Genomic DNA, 17,213 nt, shown 5'->3' on the forward strand with positions numbered 1-17,213 from the left:
AAAAATATATGTAGTCTGTGCAGCAATTCTGTTAGATATTTAGCATTCTTATGGCTTGGAGATACAAGCTGTTCAGGAGTCTGTTGTTGTCTTTATGCACCGATACTGCTTGCCGTGTGGAAGCAGAGAGAATAGTCCATGGCTTGGGTGGCTGGAGTCTTTTAAAAAAATGTCTTGGCTTTCCTATCACACCACCTGATATAGAGGTCCTGGATGACAGGGAGCTCAGCCCCAGTGATGTACTGGGCTGTATGCAACACCCTCTGTAGTGCTATGCGATCAAGGGGGTGCTGTTGCCATACCAAGCTGTGGTGCAGCCAGTCAAGATGTTCTCAATGGTGCAACTGTAGAACATTTTGAGAATTTGATGGCCCATGCCAAACCTTTTTAACTTCCTGAGGGGGAAGAGGCGCTGTTGCTCCTGTGTGCATGTAAGTGGACCAGTGACAGTGTATGTCAGAGAAAAAAACAGGCCATGAGGTCGAAGGAATGTCCGTAGAGCCCAGAGACAGGAATGTGTCGAGACACAGATCTGGGGAAGGGTACCAAAAACATTCTGCAGCATTGAAGGTCCCCAAGAACACAGTGGCCTCCATCATTCTTAAATGGAAGAAGTTTGGAACCTCTAAGACTCTTCCTAGAGCTGGCCGCCCAGCCCAACTGAGCAATCGGGGGAGACGGGCCTTGGTCAGGGAGGTGACCAAGAACCCGATGGTCACTCTGACAGAGCTTCAGAGTTCCTCTGTGGAGATGGGAGAACCTTCCAGAAGGACAACCATCTCTGCAGCACTCCACCAATCAGGCCTTTATGGTAGAGTGGCCAGGCAGAAGCCACTCCTCGGTTAAGCAACATGACAGTCCGCTTGGAGTTTGCCAAAAGGCACCTAAAGCCTCTCAGACCTTGAGAAACAAGATTCTCTGGTCTGATGAAACCAAGATTGAACTCTTTGGCCTGAATGCCAAGCATCACATCTGGAGGAAACCTGGCACAATCCCTACGGTGAAGCATGGTGGTGACATCATTATGCTGTGGGAATGTTTTTCAGCGGTAGGGACTGGGAGACTAGTCGGGATCGAGGCAAAGATAAACAGAGAAAAGTACAGAGATCCTTGATGAAAACCTGCTCCACAGTGCTCAGGACCTCAGACTGGGGGCGAAGGTTCACCTTCCAACAGGACAACGACCCTAAGCACGCAGCCAAGACAATGCTGGAGTGGCTTCGGGACAAGTCTCTTAATGTCCTTGAGTGGCCCAGCCAGAGCCTGGACTTGAACCTGATCGAACATCTCTGGAGAGACCTGAAAATAGCTGTGCAGTAACGCTCCCCAGCCAACTTGACAGAGTTTGAGGGGATCTGCAGAGAAGAATGGGAGAAACCCCCTAAATACAGGTGTGCCAAGTTTGTCGCGTCATACCAAAGAAGACTCAATGCTGTAATCGCTGCCAAATGTGCTTCAACAAAGTGCTGAGTAAAGAGTCTGAATACTTTTAAAACATTTCTAAAACCTGTTTTTGTTTTTGTAACAGTATAAATTTAGACCGTCCCCTCGCCCATACCTGGGCACGAACCAGAGACCCTCTGCACACATCAACAACATTCACCCACGAAGCATCGTATCCATAACCATGGTAGCAATTGAAAGGGAACAGCTTGGAGATGATGGGAAAAGTATTAGATCAAAGGTGAGGACGCAACAGTTCACCTGACACTCCGAATCCAAACATGACCCTGTTAATTTTCTGTGCATTTTACATTTACTGTACTTTTTGACACATTTCTTGATAACAAAATCTAAAACGACTCTGGATACATTCTGTAACATGATAAGACTATTCCCGGAGAATATGGGGTAGGTGTAACATAAGACCCCAAAAAATGACAAGGGTCTGGGTGAGTAGGTTCGAGAGGACTAACTGTTCTCTCCAAGTGGCCACACACCTCTCCAAAGTGTGCACAGTTCCGAAGCATTTTCAATGCACTTCTTTGAGTCAAAGAAGAGTCTTCAACTATAAGGATTTTTTTGAGCTCTCCTAGCTGTGCTGTTGAGGAACTAGAGCAAGCACACTTGTAGTTGTTTTGTTTGGAACACAACCCTGCATTCCTGCCATCACACAATCACTGTTGTTGTTTACGCAATCCAAAAACGGTCCATTATAAATCGCAATCTGGATCAGGTGGGCATGATTTGAAAGCTTGTTCTATTGCCAATAAGACTAGCTAAGGCATCAGATAACATATTACAGTGTTAGGCTTTCACAAGACAATTCAGAGAAACAGATTGTAATCTTGGTGCTCACAGAAAATAGTCATGAGTGCATTCAGGTGTGTGTACTGCGCAAATATTCTTCCCAATAAACAAATCGTCTCTTTCTGTTAAAAAAACAAACAGGGTATGATGCCATGTCATCTGGTAACTGTACATCAAACATGGTGATCATAAACACTGACACTGTATATGACAGTACTGACACTGTATATGACATGAGTTTTATGATTTGGAAATGTGAAGTTCACATTTGGTCTCATGGATGTTTGTGTTGCTCGTATGACATCAAAGCTGTATTTATTATATTCCTCAACATCTCGTCTTTCAGAATACATTGATTCATCTTCATTTACAGCATTTCCCTCACTCAGACAACAAAATATTTGCAAAGGTTGCCCAATTACTGGGAGTGATTGAGGAAACCTCTGTCACGCGTGGTGCTCAAGTTCAGAACAGCTGTCAGTCAATACCCATACAGCACTGTGAAGTTCAGAGCCAGAACTCTGATGTCATGTATAGCATGATACTGTACAGTAACTGCATTCCAATTTAGGTACTTATTAGTGCCCAAATCTGTCATTTTCAATCCATACACAGGTACGAGTGTAAAGGGCTACGAAGATTAGGACGTTTATTGAAGAAAAAATCCACTGCTATTTGCTTTCCTTCATTGAAATCTGAAGGGTTATCAGAAAGTAATTGTAAATTTAACAAAGCCTGTCTTTCAATATAGCATGTGCTAATCCCCTAAATGCCAAATCTGTATGCTTAAATAGCTGTTGAGATGTCAATGATGAAGAGAGCACCCCATGTCACCTCTTTTTGTGGTCTGTATTTTAAGGGATCAAACGACCATAAGACCTCATTAACTATATGGGGCTCATCTTTTACGACAAGAGCTCAAGGGGATTACCAAACAGTTGCACTTTGTGTCTGTCAGCCAGAAGACAGTGATGGAAGTTGTTCATCCTGTAGTGTCTTCTCATTCTGCCCCTAGGCTGTTTCCAGCTGTGCTGCCCAACTGTGAGAAGCTTAATGACCTCTGAGTTCCTCTGTTTGTTCTCTCTCTCTCTCTCTCTCTCTCTCTCTCTCATTACACACCCAACAGCAGGACAATGGAACCCTTGTGGACACTTCATCTAATGAGTTAAATATATTACTGACTGTGACATTTTGTTTATGTGAGAGTATTGTCTCAAAAGTATGGGGTGGGTTGGTTCAGTTTTCAGTTAAAATGGTGTAATCTTCAAGACTGCAATTCTATAGCTGGCCACCAGATGTCAGAGGTCAAGCTTTTGAGTGACAATGGATGGAGAAGAACTTTGACAAGGCACAGAGGTAACATATGTTCATTAATACAGAAACAGATGCATCCATTTTCCTCTTTAGACTGTCATTATGACTTTTTTGCAAGTAACAATTTACATGATTAAGAAAATATAGATTACCCCCCTGTATATAGTCTCTCTATTGTTATTTTACTGTTGCTCTTGAATTACTTGTTACTTTTATTTCTTATCCGTAATCTTATCCATATATCCAACTGCATTGTTGGTTAGGGGCTCGTAAGTAAGCATTTCACTGTAAGGTCTACTGTTGTATTCGGCGAATGTGGCTAATACAATTGGATTTAATAACAGTTTATTATTTACATACATATGTTCAATGTGTGTGTACAGGTCAGATGTAACTTGGTGGTGGGCTCAAAGTAAACGTACAGGTAATTCATTCACTTGTATAAAAGTTAGGTTCCAGGGTCATTCAAAATGCACAAAAACACTGCTCCCACCAATGTAAAGTGCAGTTTAGAGGGTTTGGAAAGTGAAAGTTAGACGTCCTCCAGTGATTCTGTTTTACTTTTCCTGTTCAAATATCCCAAGTATAAATACATACACTAAAGGGTCAAAAAAATACGTTTTGAGCAAAATAGTGTATTTGAGACAACCGCAAACTTTAAGTTAACTTCAAGGATTTTGGAGTGGCAGGTTAAGGGCGGCAGTAGTTAGAGCGTTGGGCCAGTAACCGAAAGGTTGCTAGATCGAATCCCCGAGCTGACAAGGTAAAAATCTGTCGTTCTGCCCCTGAACAAGGCAGTTAAATAAGGCAGTTAACCCACTGTTCTTAACTGCCTAGTTAAATAAAGGTTAAATAAATCAAATAAAAGGAGATGGTCAGATGTGATGTCATCAGCCTCCTCCTTGTTTGAGGAACAATAGAGAACAAAAGAGGAAAGTACCACCTGCCTCTCCCCCTGCTTGTTCCATGTCATACCTGGACCACCTATTGAGATGTGCCTTTTGTTAAGTAAATCATGTGTTAAATGAGGTGAAAAGGAAACTAGTAGACATTAAGGCCAGACAGAGACAGCACACAGGCGCTATGTTAAACATGTCTTTATCTAGAACCCACCACCATCTCAATTAGTTTACGTGACAGACAGGTCTATAAATGATCATCAACTCCAATTCTCACTCTTACACTTGTATAAACATACAAGTATTTCCCAATTGCTGCCTTTTGAGTAGACTTGTCCCTACTTGCTAACGGCTGCTGAAACCTCATACTTTTGTTTCAGACATGATGTGAGGGAAATATGACATACTTTTTCTTGTCATTCATACTGGTTTCTTCTCAAGCTTGTGCAGGGACTGTTAAAACAGGCAGCCCAGTTAACCAACAAAAAAAGCTTTTTACACAGCCATTCTCATTCACTGTTCACAGAGCTCTTGAATAAACAAAGCTATCTACTTAGTTAACGCTTCCCACAATCCCAATGCTGAATTGTATCTTAAAGGCCCCGTGCAGTCAAAATTCAGTTTTCTGTGTTTTGCATCATATTGTACAACAGCTGATGAAACTAACAAGATTTGATCAGTATTATTTCCTGGTTGAAAATACATTCTAAATAGGACCTTCTAAACATCAGGTTTTGCATGGTGAAGTTTCGGCATGCCTGGTGACATCACCAGGTGGTAAATGAGTTAATAGATTAATAATAAAGAGTTCCAAACCTCTCTAACAATAACAACTAGTTTTCCCTTTTCTCCTCCCCACTCGGACCACAAATCTTGCTTGTTAAAACGTTTAACGCTTAAAAAGCTTAAAAGCAACAAAAAAACATTTTGATAATTTTAATAGAAAACCATCACAGTAAGGTACATTATTGTTACCCATAAATGATTTGATATAAAAACGGCTGCATTGGGCATTCAAGACCCGTTACCAGAGCCAACACAGGTTTGGTGTTGTTGACTCACTTACAAGTTGTAGCTGGCTCAGCTGTACAACCCAAGCTCAGCAGGGTAGGATATATGAGCATTTTACATCTCACGCTTATACGTTTTTGGCTCGTACATTGCACTAAAAGAGGAGAGTGATTTTACTCAGAAAAGGACTTGCTACAACACAGTTCCCCCAAAAACAATAATCCAGATTACTTTAATCCATAAAATGATCAAATGTAGAAAATATGAGAAACATTTTTTTTAAATCTAAAGATCGTTCTTCCCTTTTTGGTGCTTTTTCTGTTCACAGCAAAATAGTATTTGTTTTTCAGCAGCACATTTGTCATGGAGTGTCTTTCTACCTGGCCTGTCTCCTCTTACAGTTAACTTTGGCATTAGAACCTGCCACCTCAGACACATATTGTCATGGTATTGGTCATCTACAGGACGGTTTCCCTTTTCACTGAAGAATGGCAATCCAAGTCTTCCCAGTTCATCAATCTTATTTAGGATCCAGTTTAAAATCACAACTGACAAGAGGTGTTTAGACATTCAAGTTTGTCAGTATGGAGTAACCCGCAATGTAGAATTTCACTATCTTCCAGCATACTGTCACTGCAGGATGTTCCTACAGTCCAGTCAACCCATTGGCTGCTGGATCTGATTCAACCTATTGAGAATGTGTGCATTTCCACTGTCTTATCTTCTGACCAGTTTGGCACATCAAGGTGGATAAAAAGCATCAATACTCCAGTTGTCCTTGTCATCGTGTGTCAGTAGCGAGTCTGAGGATTCAGACTGGTAGGGTGGCACTGTTGGCATCCTGAGTGGATGGGCACTGAGTGGTTACCTCTGACTGAGTGGTAAGGTCTGTGCCAGGGTGCGGAGGGTAAATGTTCTGGGGATGAGGGGCGTCTATTACAGACCCCAGAATGTCAGAGGGCACTTCAATGGAGTGGCGGATGCTCTCCTCATACGTTGGAGGGGGCTGTGGGAGAGAAAGAGTAAGTTTTGGTTAACACTGCTTTAGAACCTAGGGTAGGTGGGTACGTGTCAAATGGGTGAGTGGATGGCTTGATTTGTGTGTGTCGCGGCTCATCATATCAAGCTATACTTTGTGGCAAAGTGAGCCACTTAGAATGAGTCACCCTCCTAAAATAAAGGTTAAATAAATAAATAAATGTTAACACTCATAATTGAGAGGCTATAAAACGTACTGAAAATGTTAAACGCTATATATTCCACACACACAACAAAATAACCCATGACCTTCTAAAAATACATCCCATCTAAGATTACATACTCCATTTCCCAGGTGTAGGTGTTTCCTAGCGTGTATTGGCTGATACATGATCTCTAACGTCAAACCTAATGGCATCATGTTAGCGTTTACATGACAGATTTGGTTGGCAGCACCCGGGCTGCCTTTAGCATCACTCCTCCAGTACAGAGCCTATCTCCGTCATCAGCCAGCTCCTCACTCCCTGACTAACCCCTTATCTTTTAATTGCTTGGGGCCCCCGCGGGCGGCAAGGACAGCCCTGCGCGCCTATAAAAACACCACACACGTAAAACGCAACAAAGTTTCACTCCAGCCCCTACGGCCACAGCACAGACAGAGCAATTATGGGCCATCAGAACCCCTCTAAAGTCTGACAGGGGCCACTTTGAGCTACCGGTGACAGGATGGGGGACTGATGGGAGGGCACGTATTCACTGGGACGTTTACTAAAGAAAAAGAGGAGCAAAAAAAGACGAGTAAAGGAGGAAAAAAGCACAAAGCTGCATTCTCTGCCACTGTTTACACTGAGGACGCAAGCTTTAATTATGTTTGAATTGCCTTTTTCTCATTACTTTGTTTGCTCGAGCATTACGCAAGTCAAAGCCCTGGCGAAAGATCAACACGGTAAAACCTGGGAATGTGCAGTCTGTGCATCACTACAGCAGAAGATGAGATGATAGGGCTCCTATTTACGGCGTTCTGAATAGTGTTTCATCTTAGAACAAGCTCCAGTTATCCTGTGACAGCACATTCATAATGAACAAAACCTCTCATTTATTCTCTTTTATAGGTCACTGCATTTAGGAGTAAATAGATTATATATGTGAGGCTCTTTAATAATGAACTAAAGATGAACTTTGGTAACGTTCAATAACCTACACTTTCAGGCGGCTGAGGCAGCGTTCAATACTTATGAGGACACATGCCACTTATCTCAATGGTACCCGTCCACCCCCCGGTATCTTACCTCAGTCAGCATGGAGCCGTTGAGGCCGAAACGGTCAGCGATCATCATGTGTATCTGTCTCTGGCGGTCCTTCTTCCTGACACTCTCGTAGGAGGGCAGCCTGGGGAGGGGCGCCTCCAGGGAGGGCAGGCGGTAGCTGGAGGGCAGACCGATAAGGAACAGCTGCCCTGACTGATGGAGAGAAGAAGCAGACAGCCGGGGAACACAATGGAACAGTTAGAGAGATGTCACAAACACTTTGATGGAAGATACTGCTGGTGTCTGTTTGGTCATGGAGAATCCTTGTCAGTGCATCACTGCTGACTATGCGCATAAACCTATCCACACACAGCAGAAGCGGGGACTCCTGTTCCTGGAGATTTTTTACAAGAAAAACATTGTACCAAAAACAAATAAAATAAATATTATTTAACACTATAAAACATGACAAATGTATATATAATATGATTTGATTAAATCTTGGAATTGGTCTGAGCCGGTATTGCTTATTTTATAAAGCAATGTACATGTGTGTCGCTATACCCCCTTGAGGGGCCCCCTGGCCTGAGACTGGTGCTGCACTGCTGGTTAGCTGCTGGTGATTATGGATATATGAAATTGAATTGGCAATAGCCTTGTTTGTTAATTTAGTAGAAAATACACTTTTATATTCCTGTGCCCTTATCACAGTCAAGACACCTCTATTTTATAAGTAAAATATTATGGAATATATAACAAAATAAATAGAAAATAATATTTTTGAAAAGCAAAGAATTGCAAGTGCGAAGTGAGATGCACATCTCATGACTGGAATGGTTACTATTTAAAAAGAGTGACAATTTGAGCAGAGTCTCATGAGCTCAATTTTAAGTTGAAAGATAATTTATTCAGGGATATAAACCGTATAATTTCTTATTTTCTTAGTTCAGATTAGGTTCTGCCTGTTCGTTAGACTTTTCAAAATGTATTTACAATTTTACATTGCATGATTACGCATGAATGATCTTTTACCCCATCACACGACATCTGTTTGGTGAGTAGGTTTACTATAATGTTCTCCCCTGTAACTTATTTTTATATGGCATATGAACGCAAAAGTAGTCTATTCTATATTACATAATTAGGTTGAACTATAGCACAGTAGTAGACACATGGGATTCAGTTCCTTGTGCTTGACTACAGAGAGCAATAGCCTATCAAATTGATGTGGATGTGTTTGCTGCTTATGTTGTAGACTGCGGTCTACCTGATCTTGCATGATTGATGTTATTTAGTTTACTGTCTGACTTATCTAAAGAGCAAGGTGTAGCCTAGGCCTAATTCTTTCTCCATGGTTCTGACTTGTCTGCTCGTTGCACATTGCCTTGTATCAATCTGTGCGCATAATAATCCCGGTGCAGGTATAAGCTACTTAATGATGATTGACGACCATTCAAATATTAATGCATTTATGATTACAGCGACTTTGGATAGCCCCCCCCCCCCCCCCACCACCACACACACACACACACAGGTATCACTGGGTCTGACAACGTATTGACTGAAAACGTATTGACCCATCCAGTGCTGGGCCTTTTTACCTGTGAGTGTGTATTGTCGTGAGTCTGTTCCAGACAGGGGTTTCCCACCAGTGTCTGTCTGCTGCTGTAGTACTGGGGAGGGGCATCCTGCAGGAGGACAGAGGGAACCGTGATTAATGTGAGTTAGACTATAGTATGATGAACCCTCCATTAGCACATTAACTACAGAGATGACTGAACAACTTCTAACAACCCTACATTTAAATTTGAGATCTCAACGAGAATCTAATTAAAATAGAGACTGAATGTCTACAATCTGCTCAACGTTAACCTTGTACAACATTCCGAAAGTCTTGCGAGCTTACATTCTGTTTTGATAACGCAGTGGTAATCAGCCTGGTAATTACAAGGCTAGCCCAACGTCCCAATTAGGAAGGCATTCCCTAATTTCAGCCTCATTGACCAATTGTCATGCCTTGTTTCATTCGTTTTGGACCTGACTGTTTTAGCAATACCATAAATGATCTAGCCTATAAGATGACCACCCTATGATGTCCGTTCCTCCTCCCAGTCCCACCCATTTCAAACAAGATTAGGCAGGCTCACACTGTATGAGGTGCTGGAATTCTTCAAAAGCCCTGCCGGAAAACTAGGTGATTACCCTGGGCTTAAATGAGTCTCTTTGTATTGGGGGACAATACAGTGTCCTACTGTGTCACCAGGGTCCCTAGCAAGAAACCACACAGTGTGACCTTTTCAGCATCTCTCTCTTTCCTTGTAACTGTAGCAGGTTCCTCTCAACAAGCATGCTCAAATACACATTATGGCCCCCATAGTTACTTTGGACAACATTACACAGCATTACAACAAAGGATTTTTTTGCCTGACAGAGTTCAATCCAGCATCACAACCGGCCGTGCTTGGGAGTCCCAATTGGCCCAGCGTCGTCCGGGTTAGGGTTTGATCGTCACAGTAAATAATAATTTGTTCTTAACTGACTTGCCTAGTTAAATAAAGGTTCAATTAAATAAATTAAAATGAGGATGCGTGATGAATAGGAGAACGGTTGTAGCAATTTACATAGGAAAATTTCTCCACTGCGAATCACGCATAGGGAAGTAGGCTTGTTCATATTGACAAAATGGTCACCTTCAAAACATCAGGGCCAGTTTTGATGTCTGCCCGAACGGGGACATCACTCACGTTCCCAGTGATGCAGTTTGACCTTTGTCACCACCCCTCCAGCATGTGACAGAGAGAGACGCCACAGAAAAATTGATGTCAGAGGTCACTTTCCCTCGCTAGTTTTCACTTTCAAGGGGCGAAAAAATGTCTTCAGGATAAAAAAGGGAGATGTCCTTTTGTTTACTGCCTCTGATTCACCCAGCGTGAAAAAGCACAACCGTGTAAAATCAGAGCTGAAGTGGGGGGAGGACCCCATCGGCAGTGTGCCTTTTTCAGTGCCGCGACCTGAAGGAGAGCCATTGTTCCCAACACCCACAGGAGGGTCTGGCCATTATTCATGGAGAAAACTGAAGCAGGGAAAGGTATGTGGCAACAACACATATAGAGGAAAGTAAACGTTCCATAGAAAACAATAATAGAGGCTTTTTCCCATGTGAGCCTCCCTCGAAATCTGGCTTGCCTTCAGGTTGGTGTCCTTGTAATGATCTTGTAACAAAACCACCCTCTTCTGCAACATGCCTCAGTTAACCAGTCACTATGACTATATGGGTGACTGAATAGGATTTCAGGGAATGTGTAAACGACATAACAGGGACACCAAAAACAACAAACTGATTTCAACAAATCGGTTTCTATATAAAAAACAACTTAAATCGTCAGGAAACTTGATTTTTTACTTTGCTCACACCACCAGCTAGCTGTGTATTCTTTCACCCAGTACAGATCCCAGAGGTCATCTCCATACCCACCAAGATCTTTCCATATTTACACCCTGTCACCCACTGTTTACTATATAGACTAGACTCCACTCCCCACACTGACAATATGTTAGGAAATAGTGACGAGCAATGTTGTCTGATGTGTCATGTGTGGGTTATTCTAGCTGACAGCAGGTCAAAATGGCTGACATGTACAAGAGGACAAGCCTGTCTATTCCTGACAAGAGACAGCAAAACTTTTCTCTAATCTGTTCAGGCCAGAGCCAAACATAGCAGAGACAAAGGAGATGTTGGTGTTTCCTGTCTGTCTGAGAAAGGGAACGAGTTGGAAGGTATGAGTAGTGTCCCTGTTCTCCAGAGATAACATACTAACCCTACCCCAGGGACGCAGGTCAGGAAGAGGAAACATGAAGGATGGGCAGAAACTGAAAACTGACCTCTATGGAGAGTTTATACTTCCTGTTCCCTATTTCCTGTACCAGGTTAGGGACTTGAATATTGGTCATAGTTTGAAGTTGTTAAATAGTATTGATATGTATGAACCTCCATACTTTGGGCATCCATCATGGTACCATTCATATAAGATACTGCCTTCATATAAGACACTGTCTACTAAGTTCTATTCTCTGGGAGGGAGAGGAAAGGAGGTCAACAATGATACTGAAGACTCCTCCTCTGTGCCAGTGTTTGTGTTCCTCACTCAGGGGAACACGGAATATTGTATCCAGTTTCTGGGTGAGATTTGCCAGTAGGCTGTGCAGGATATGCTTGTTTGCAGTCAAGATCAGATTTTCCTCCGCCCTGGGTTAGCCATTCATATGTTTTCATAAAACATGTTTTGAGTAAAATGTTTAGCTAAACAATCTGTTGTAATATTCTCATTGTAGTGGTGTTGACACATCACAAGATTGGCGCAAGTATCAATAGCATTTGTCAATGCTGCCTCGCCACACACTGTGACTCATGATTCCTTTGGTACTCAAGGATAGTTATGGAAGCTGGAGCTCATAGCCAGAGCACTGTTAATTCCATGAAATGCAAATGCATGGTTTTACAGTGATCATATCAAGTTTATTCTGGGCCTGTTCCCCTAGCCATGCAAATTAAACGTGACACCTCTTAATGGCGCTACATTTACTTTGCATGGTACATTTAGCCTCAGTCACATCTAATCTGTATCTGTGCCTAACTTTAATTTATGGTTTGTTTACAAGGGACAATTTCTCATTAATTGTATCTTTCAATAAAATATAGTGAGTGAGCTCAAGGTCCTTACCATGTCTCCATGGGTGTCCTTGCAGCAGTGAGGTTCTTTCCGGTATATGGACAGCAGCACCAAGATCACCACAAAGAACACCAGACCTGAAACTAGGAGAGGAGAGGAGAAGAGAAAACTCATCACCCGCTGTTAACAATGCATCAAAATGGTAATGGACATGCACTTGTACAAAAGGTACATTACGTAATGCCCCAGTCTAATTAATGTAAAGTAATATTTACTATAGTGTTCAGAACACTGTAATATGCTGTTGCTAGGGGACAGACCTTTTCCTGCTCAGGTCACAGGTAATTAAGTTGAAACGCTGTGTGGACATACTGTGTAGACTATTTAATGGAACGCTGTTCACAATATGTTTTTCAATCTGTGGACAGGAATAATTGGCTATTGAAATGTTAGTCGCAGTCGATTTTCCACACTTCAAATTAATTTACTATCAAATATAAATGTGAAGTCAACCATGTAATTCATCTTCGGATACAAAACAAGTCCAAGAGGAACACTAGTAGCTTCAAGATAATACAGATAGGTTCTAAAAATAGAAAGCTTCATATCTAATGTGGTAGGCAAATAGGCTGCTATCTACAGTGACAGCAGCTGGCGAACAGTGTATTCAACATATTCCTTATCACACCACCACAGCAGTGATTTGATGAAGTAAAAGGATCCATCACTGGTGTGAATAACCTGCTGAGGCAACAGACTCCCCATCCAGATCTATAGCATAGGTCAGTGGTCCACATAGGCTACACTGTTGCAGTTTTCTACAACTTTACAATAGTTGTGTTTTGTCCAAAGAAAACGAATGAACACTTACAACTGTTATTAAAGTAACAGGCAAAAGTGACATGCCAATACGCCTGTTTATCATAACAGATGGGTTAATTACAAAAATATGCCTAAGATTATATCTGATTCTGATCTATGCTCAAATGCCACCATCAATTTCATGGAAAATTGGACATTTTGAGAGATTAAAATCTTACTTACATGCTGCCACAATGACCGTGAGTTGATCCGATGTTAACTGAGAGGGGGTGGTTGGAGTTGCAGCGGTGGACATCTCTGGCGAATAGACTGTCTATACCCAATTGGATCATGAAGTCAGAGGGTAAAATGGGACTGTTTTCATCAAAGGGACCGAGATCATAGATTCTGATTATTTTCCTTATCCCTTGTACTATTCCAATGCAAGAGATACGAGCTCCAAACAAGAGTCGGATCAGGAAAACTCACGTCGGTAAACTTGCCACAGTATTTGAGTCCTAGGGCGCACTGTCGCGCTCTCAAATTCCGTGACGTCGCCGGGCACCGGACAACAAACAGTCCTTGATAGACACGCGCGCGCAGTCGCCAAGGAGGCAACTTGGCTGAAACTGGTTAATTAAGTAGCCACTGAACTCATAGCAGCACACCAAAGCCTTTTTTCATAATGTTGAGACAATGTAATAAAGGTTTTTCTGTTGCATTTTCTTGACAGATCATAGGCTAAATCCAACTTTATTCGATCAATCGTTCAGAAATGCACTAGCTTGTATTCTTCATGACAGACTAGATAGGTTTAACCATCAACCAGACTATAACACGCTAAAGCAAATAGTTTATGTATTTGATTAAATGTAACTTATTGACTGCGTTCACAGAACATCACGCTTTACAATATCTTAAAGTTTACAAAGTAAGAAGCCAGAAGATAAATAGTTATCTTGGTTGGGAATCCCAATATTAGGGTCCAAATCAGCCAGGAGGACATCACATTCCAGCGTTGTAGTCACAGTTTACCTTGGGAGATAGATGCCTGTGATGGGATAGTGTGCAATGAGAGGGAACAGCCAGTTGGGGGAGTCCAAAACGCATCTCTTCTGCATGTACAGTTCCTTCGGAAAGTATTCAGACCCCTTTGACTTTTTCCACAGCCTTATTCTAAAATGTATTAAATAGTTTCCCCCCTCATCAATCTACACATAATACCCCAAAATGACAAAGCAAAAACAGGTTATTAGAAATGTTAGCTAATTTATTGAAACAAATTAGAAACGAAATATATGCTCACACTCCTCCTCTCTGGCTGCCTATCATTTTGTTTTAAAAAATTGTAATATTTAAAAAAATATATACTTTGACCCCTTTTTCGTGGTATCCAATTAGAAGTTACAGTCTTGTCTCATTGTGGCAACTCCCATACAGACTTGGGAGAGGCGAAGGTCAAGAAACATGCCCCAACCAAGTCACACTGCTTCTTGACACAATGCCCGCTTAACCCGGAAGCCAGCCACACCAATGTGTAGGAACAAACACTGTAGACTTGGCGACCGTGTCAGCGTGCATGTGCATGGCCTTCCACGCTAGAGCGCGATGGGACAGGGACATCCCTGCTGGCCAAGCCCTCCCCTAACCCGGACACTGCTACAGAGCCTGGACTCGAACCAGGATCTCTAGTGCCACAGCTAGCACCTGTGATGCAGTGCCTTAGACCACTGTGCCACTCGGGAGGCCCAGGCTCCCCATCGTTACCACATCTGTCACCATCATTATGCACATCAGTGCTCATTGGACTCCATTGCCTTGTTGATTGATCCTCCTATCTGTTTGTTCCTTGGTCAGATCCCCATGTCAGCATTGATGTCTTTATTTTCCCCTGTCCAGACGCTGTTCCTGTTCTGTTTCATGTCTGTTGTTTATTAAATGTTCAGGGAGTTCTTGTTTTTGTTGGCAACGTCGGGTCCGGGTGCCGTCGCTGATGAAACCGGGGGTGCCTCAGCTGGCTTGTCGGGCTTCCACGCCTTAGCTAGCTCGAGAGGTTTTCTTGCCTTGGTTGGCTCGGCAGACGTCATGCCTCAGCCGGCTCATCGGGCTCCCACGCCTCAGCCGGCTCGTCGGGCTCCCACGCCTAAGCCGGCACCTCAGGCTCACCCAGGTGGCACCCCTGGGGGGTACTGTCACTCCTGCTCCCGCTCCTCCTCTCTGGAGCTAGAGGGCGCCAGGCTGTCCATCATTACGCACACCTGTCACCATCACGCGCATCAGCGCTCATTGGACTCACCTGGACTCCATTACCTTGTTGATTGCCCCTCCCATATCTGTTTGTTCCTCGGTCAGATCCCCGTGTCAGCATTGATATCATTATTTTTCCCCTGTCCAGACACGATTCCTGTTCTGTTTCATGTCTGTTGTTTATTCGTCTCCAGCGTCAATCCTCACATAAGTATTCAGACCCTTTACTCAGTACTTTGTTGAAGCACCTTTGGCAGCGATTACAGCCTCGAGTCTTCTTGGGTATGACGCTACGAGCTTGGCACACCTGTATTTTGGGAATTTCTCTTATTCTTCTCTCAAGCTCTGTCAGGTTGGATGGGGAGTGTTGCTGCACAGCTATTTTCAGGTCTCTCCAGAGATGTTCAATCAGGTTCAAGTCTGGGCTCTGGCTGGGCCACTCAAGGACATTGAGAGACTTGTCCCGAAGCCACTCCTGTGTTGTCTTGGCTGTGTGCTTAGGGTCGTTGTCCTGTTGGAAGGTGAACCTTTGCCCACAGTCTGAGATCCTGAGCTCTCTGGAGTAGGTTTTCATCAAGGATCTCTCTGTACTTTGCTCTGTTCATCTTTGCCTCGATCCTGTCTAGTCACCCTGCTGCTGAAAAACATCCCCACAGCATAATGATGCCACCACCATGCTTCACCGTAGGGATGGTGCCAGATTTCTTCCAGATGTGATGCTTGGCATTCAGGCCAAAGAGTTCAATCTTTGATTTGATCAGACCAAATAATCTTGTTTCTCATGGTCTGAGAGGCTTTAGGTGCCTTTTAACAAACTCCAAGAGGGCTGTCATGTGCCTTTTTACTGTGGAGTGGCTTCCGTCTGGCCACTCTACCATAAAGGCCTGATTGGTGGAGTGCTGCAGAGATGGTTGTCCTTCTGGAAGGTTCTCCCATCTCCACAGAGGAACTCTGAAGCTCTGTCAGAGTGACCATCGGGTTCTTGGTCACCTCCCTGACCATGGCCCGTCTCCCCCGATTGCTCAGTTTGGCTGGGCAGCCAGCTCTAGGAAGAGTCTTAGTGGTTCCAAACTTCTTCCATTTAAGAATGATGGAGGCCACTGTGTTCTTGGGGACCTTCAATGTTGCAGAATGTTTTTGGTACCCTTCCCCAGATCTGTGCCTCGACACAATCCTGTCTCGGAGCTCTACGGACAATTCCTTTGACCTCATGGTTTGGTTTTTGCTCTGACATGCACTGTCAACTGTGGGACCATTATATAGACAGGTGTGTGCATTTCCAAATTATAGAATCTGATTATCATTATAATTTAAAAAGGACCCATAATGATCATACTAGTTCATAATCTAATAAACCATAAGAGGATTGACAAAGCGTTTGTAGAAAGGGCTGCACTTGTCATCCTTAAATGTAATTAGGAACACGCAAATAGCATTTTGTATTAACATTTAAATACATTCAATGCAATGTTATTACTAATGATGATAGGCTTTAATTGTATTTGTTCTTTTTCACACAGGGTCTCTGATTATGTTCATCATATAAATGACACATTTTCTGTAGATCTATCTAGCTGTAAACCTATACCATTATTGAAAACAAAAAAACAACAATGCTTTTAAACCATAATCAAACGTATTTTATAAGACTTAAACTCAGAATTAACCCAAAAATGTGCAATCAGTAGCCTGCCTACATCTTCTATCCTGAGGAAATGTAAGTCTATGACGTTGCGTGCGCGTTGCTCAGATTTGCTTCTCTCCTCCCCTAGCAAACGCTCATGAACACTAGAATT

The 17,213-nt window shown here is 42.8% G+C and overlaps 1 protein-coding gene across 2 annotated transcripts; it reads right to left on the reverse strand.

The window, feature by feature from the left end:
* Nucleotides 1-2,816: 2,816 nt before the first annotated feature.
* On the reverse strand, nucleotides 2,817-13,720 carry LOC139424005 (uncharacterized). Of its 2 annotated transcripts, XM_071175679.1 has the most exons (5): nucleotides 13,414-13,720; nucleotides 12,421-12,512; nucleotides 9,301-9,387; nucleotides 7,742-7,912; nucleotides 3,893-6,480 (listed from the first exon to the last, which is right to left on the reverse strand). In XM_071175679.1, the coding sequence occupies exons 1-5, from the start codon at nucleotides 13,484-13,486 to the stop codon at nucleotides 6,286-6,288; spliced, it is 618 nt and encodes a 205-aa protein (XP_071031780.1). In that variant the 5' UTR covers nucleotides 13,487-13,720; the 3' UTR covers nucleotides 3,893-6,285. The 2 variants fall into 2 exon arrangements, with proteins under 2 accessions (XP_071031781.1, XP_071031780.1); XM_071175680.1 differs by lacking the exon at nucleotides 9,301-9,387 and having other exon boundaries at nucleotides 2,817-6,480; nucleotides 13,414-13,696.
* Nucleotides 13,721-17,213: the final 3,493 nt, after the last annotated feature.

Source organism: Oncorhynchus clarkii, chromosome 13 (assembly GCF_045791955.1).
Source record: "Oncorhynchus clarkii lewisi isolate Uvic-CL-2024 chromosome 13, UVic_Ocla_1.0, whole genome shotgun sequence".
Taxonomy (NCBI): domain Eukaryota; kingdom Metazoa; phylum Chordata; class Actinopteri; order Salmoniformes; family Salmonidae; genus Oncorhynchus; species Oncorhynchus clarkii.

What these genes read in the sequence shown, in the direction of transcription:
- LOC139424005 (XM_071175679.1), bottom strand. Translation starts at nt 13,486, where the DNA reads ATGTCCACCGCTGCAACTCCAACCACCCCCTCTCAGTTAACATCGGAT. An exon ending in AGGACACCCATGGAGACATG is followed by an intron (nt 9,388 to 12,420) that starts GTAAGGACCTTG and finishes GTCCTCCTGCAG; the next exon opens with GATGCCCCTCCCCAGTACTA. An exon ending in ACGACAATACACACTCACAG is followed by an intron (nt 7,913 to 9,300) that starts GTAAAAAGGCCC and finishes TCTCTCCATCAG; the next exon opens with TCAGGGCAGCTGTTCCTTAT.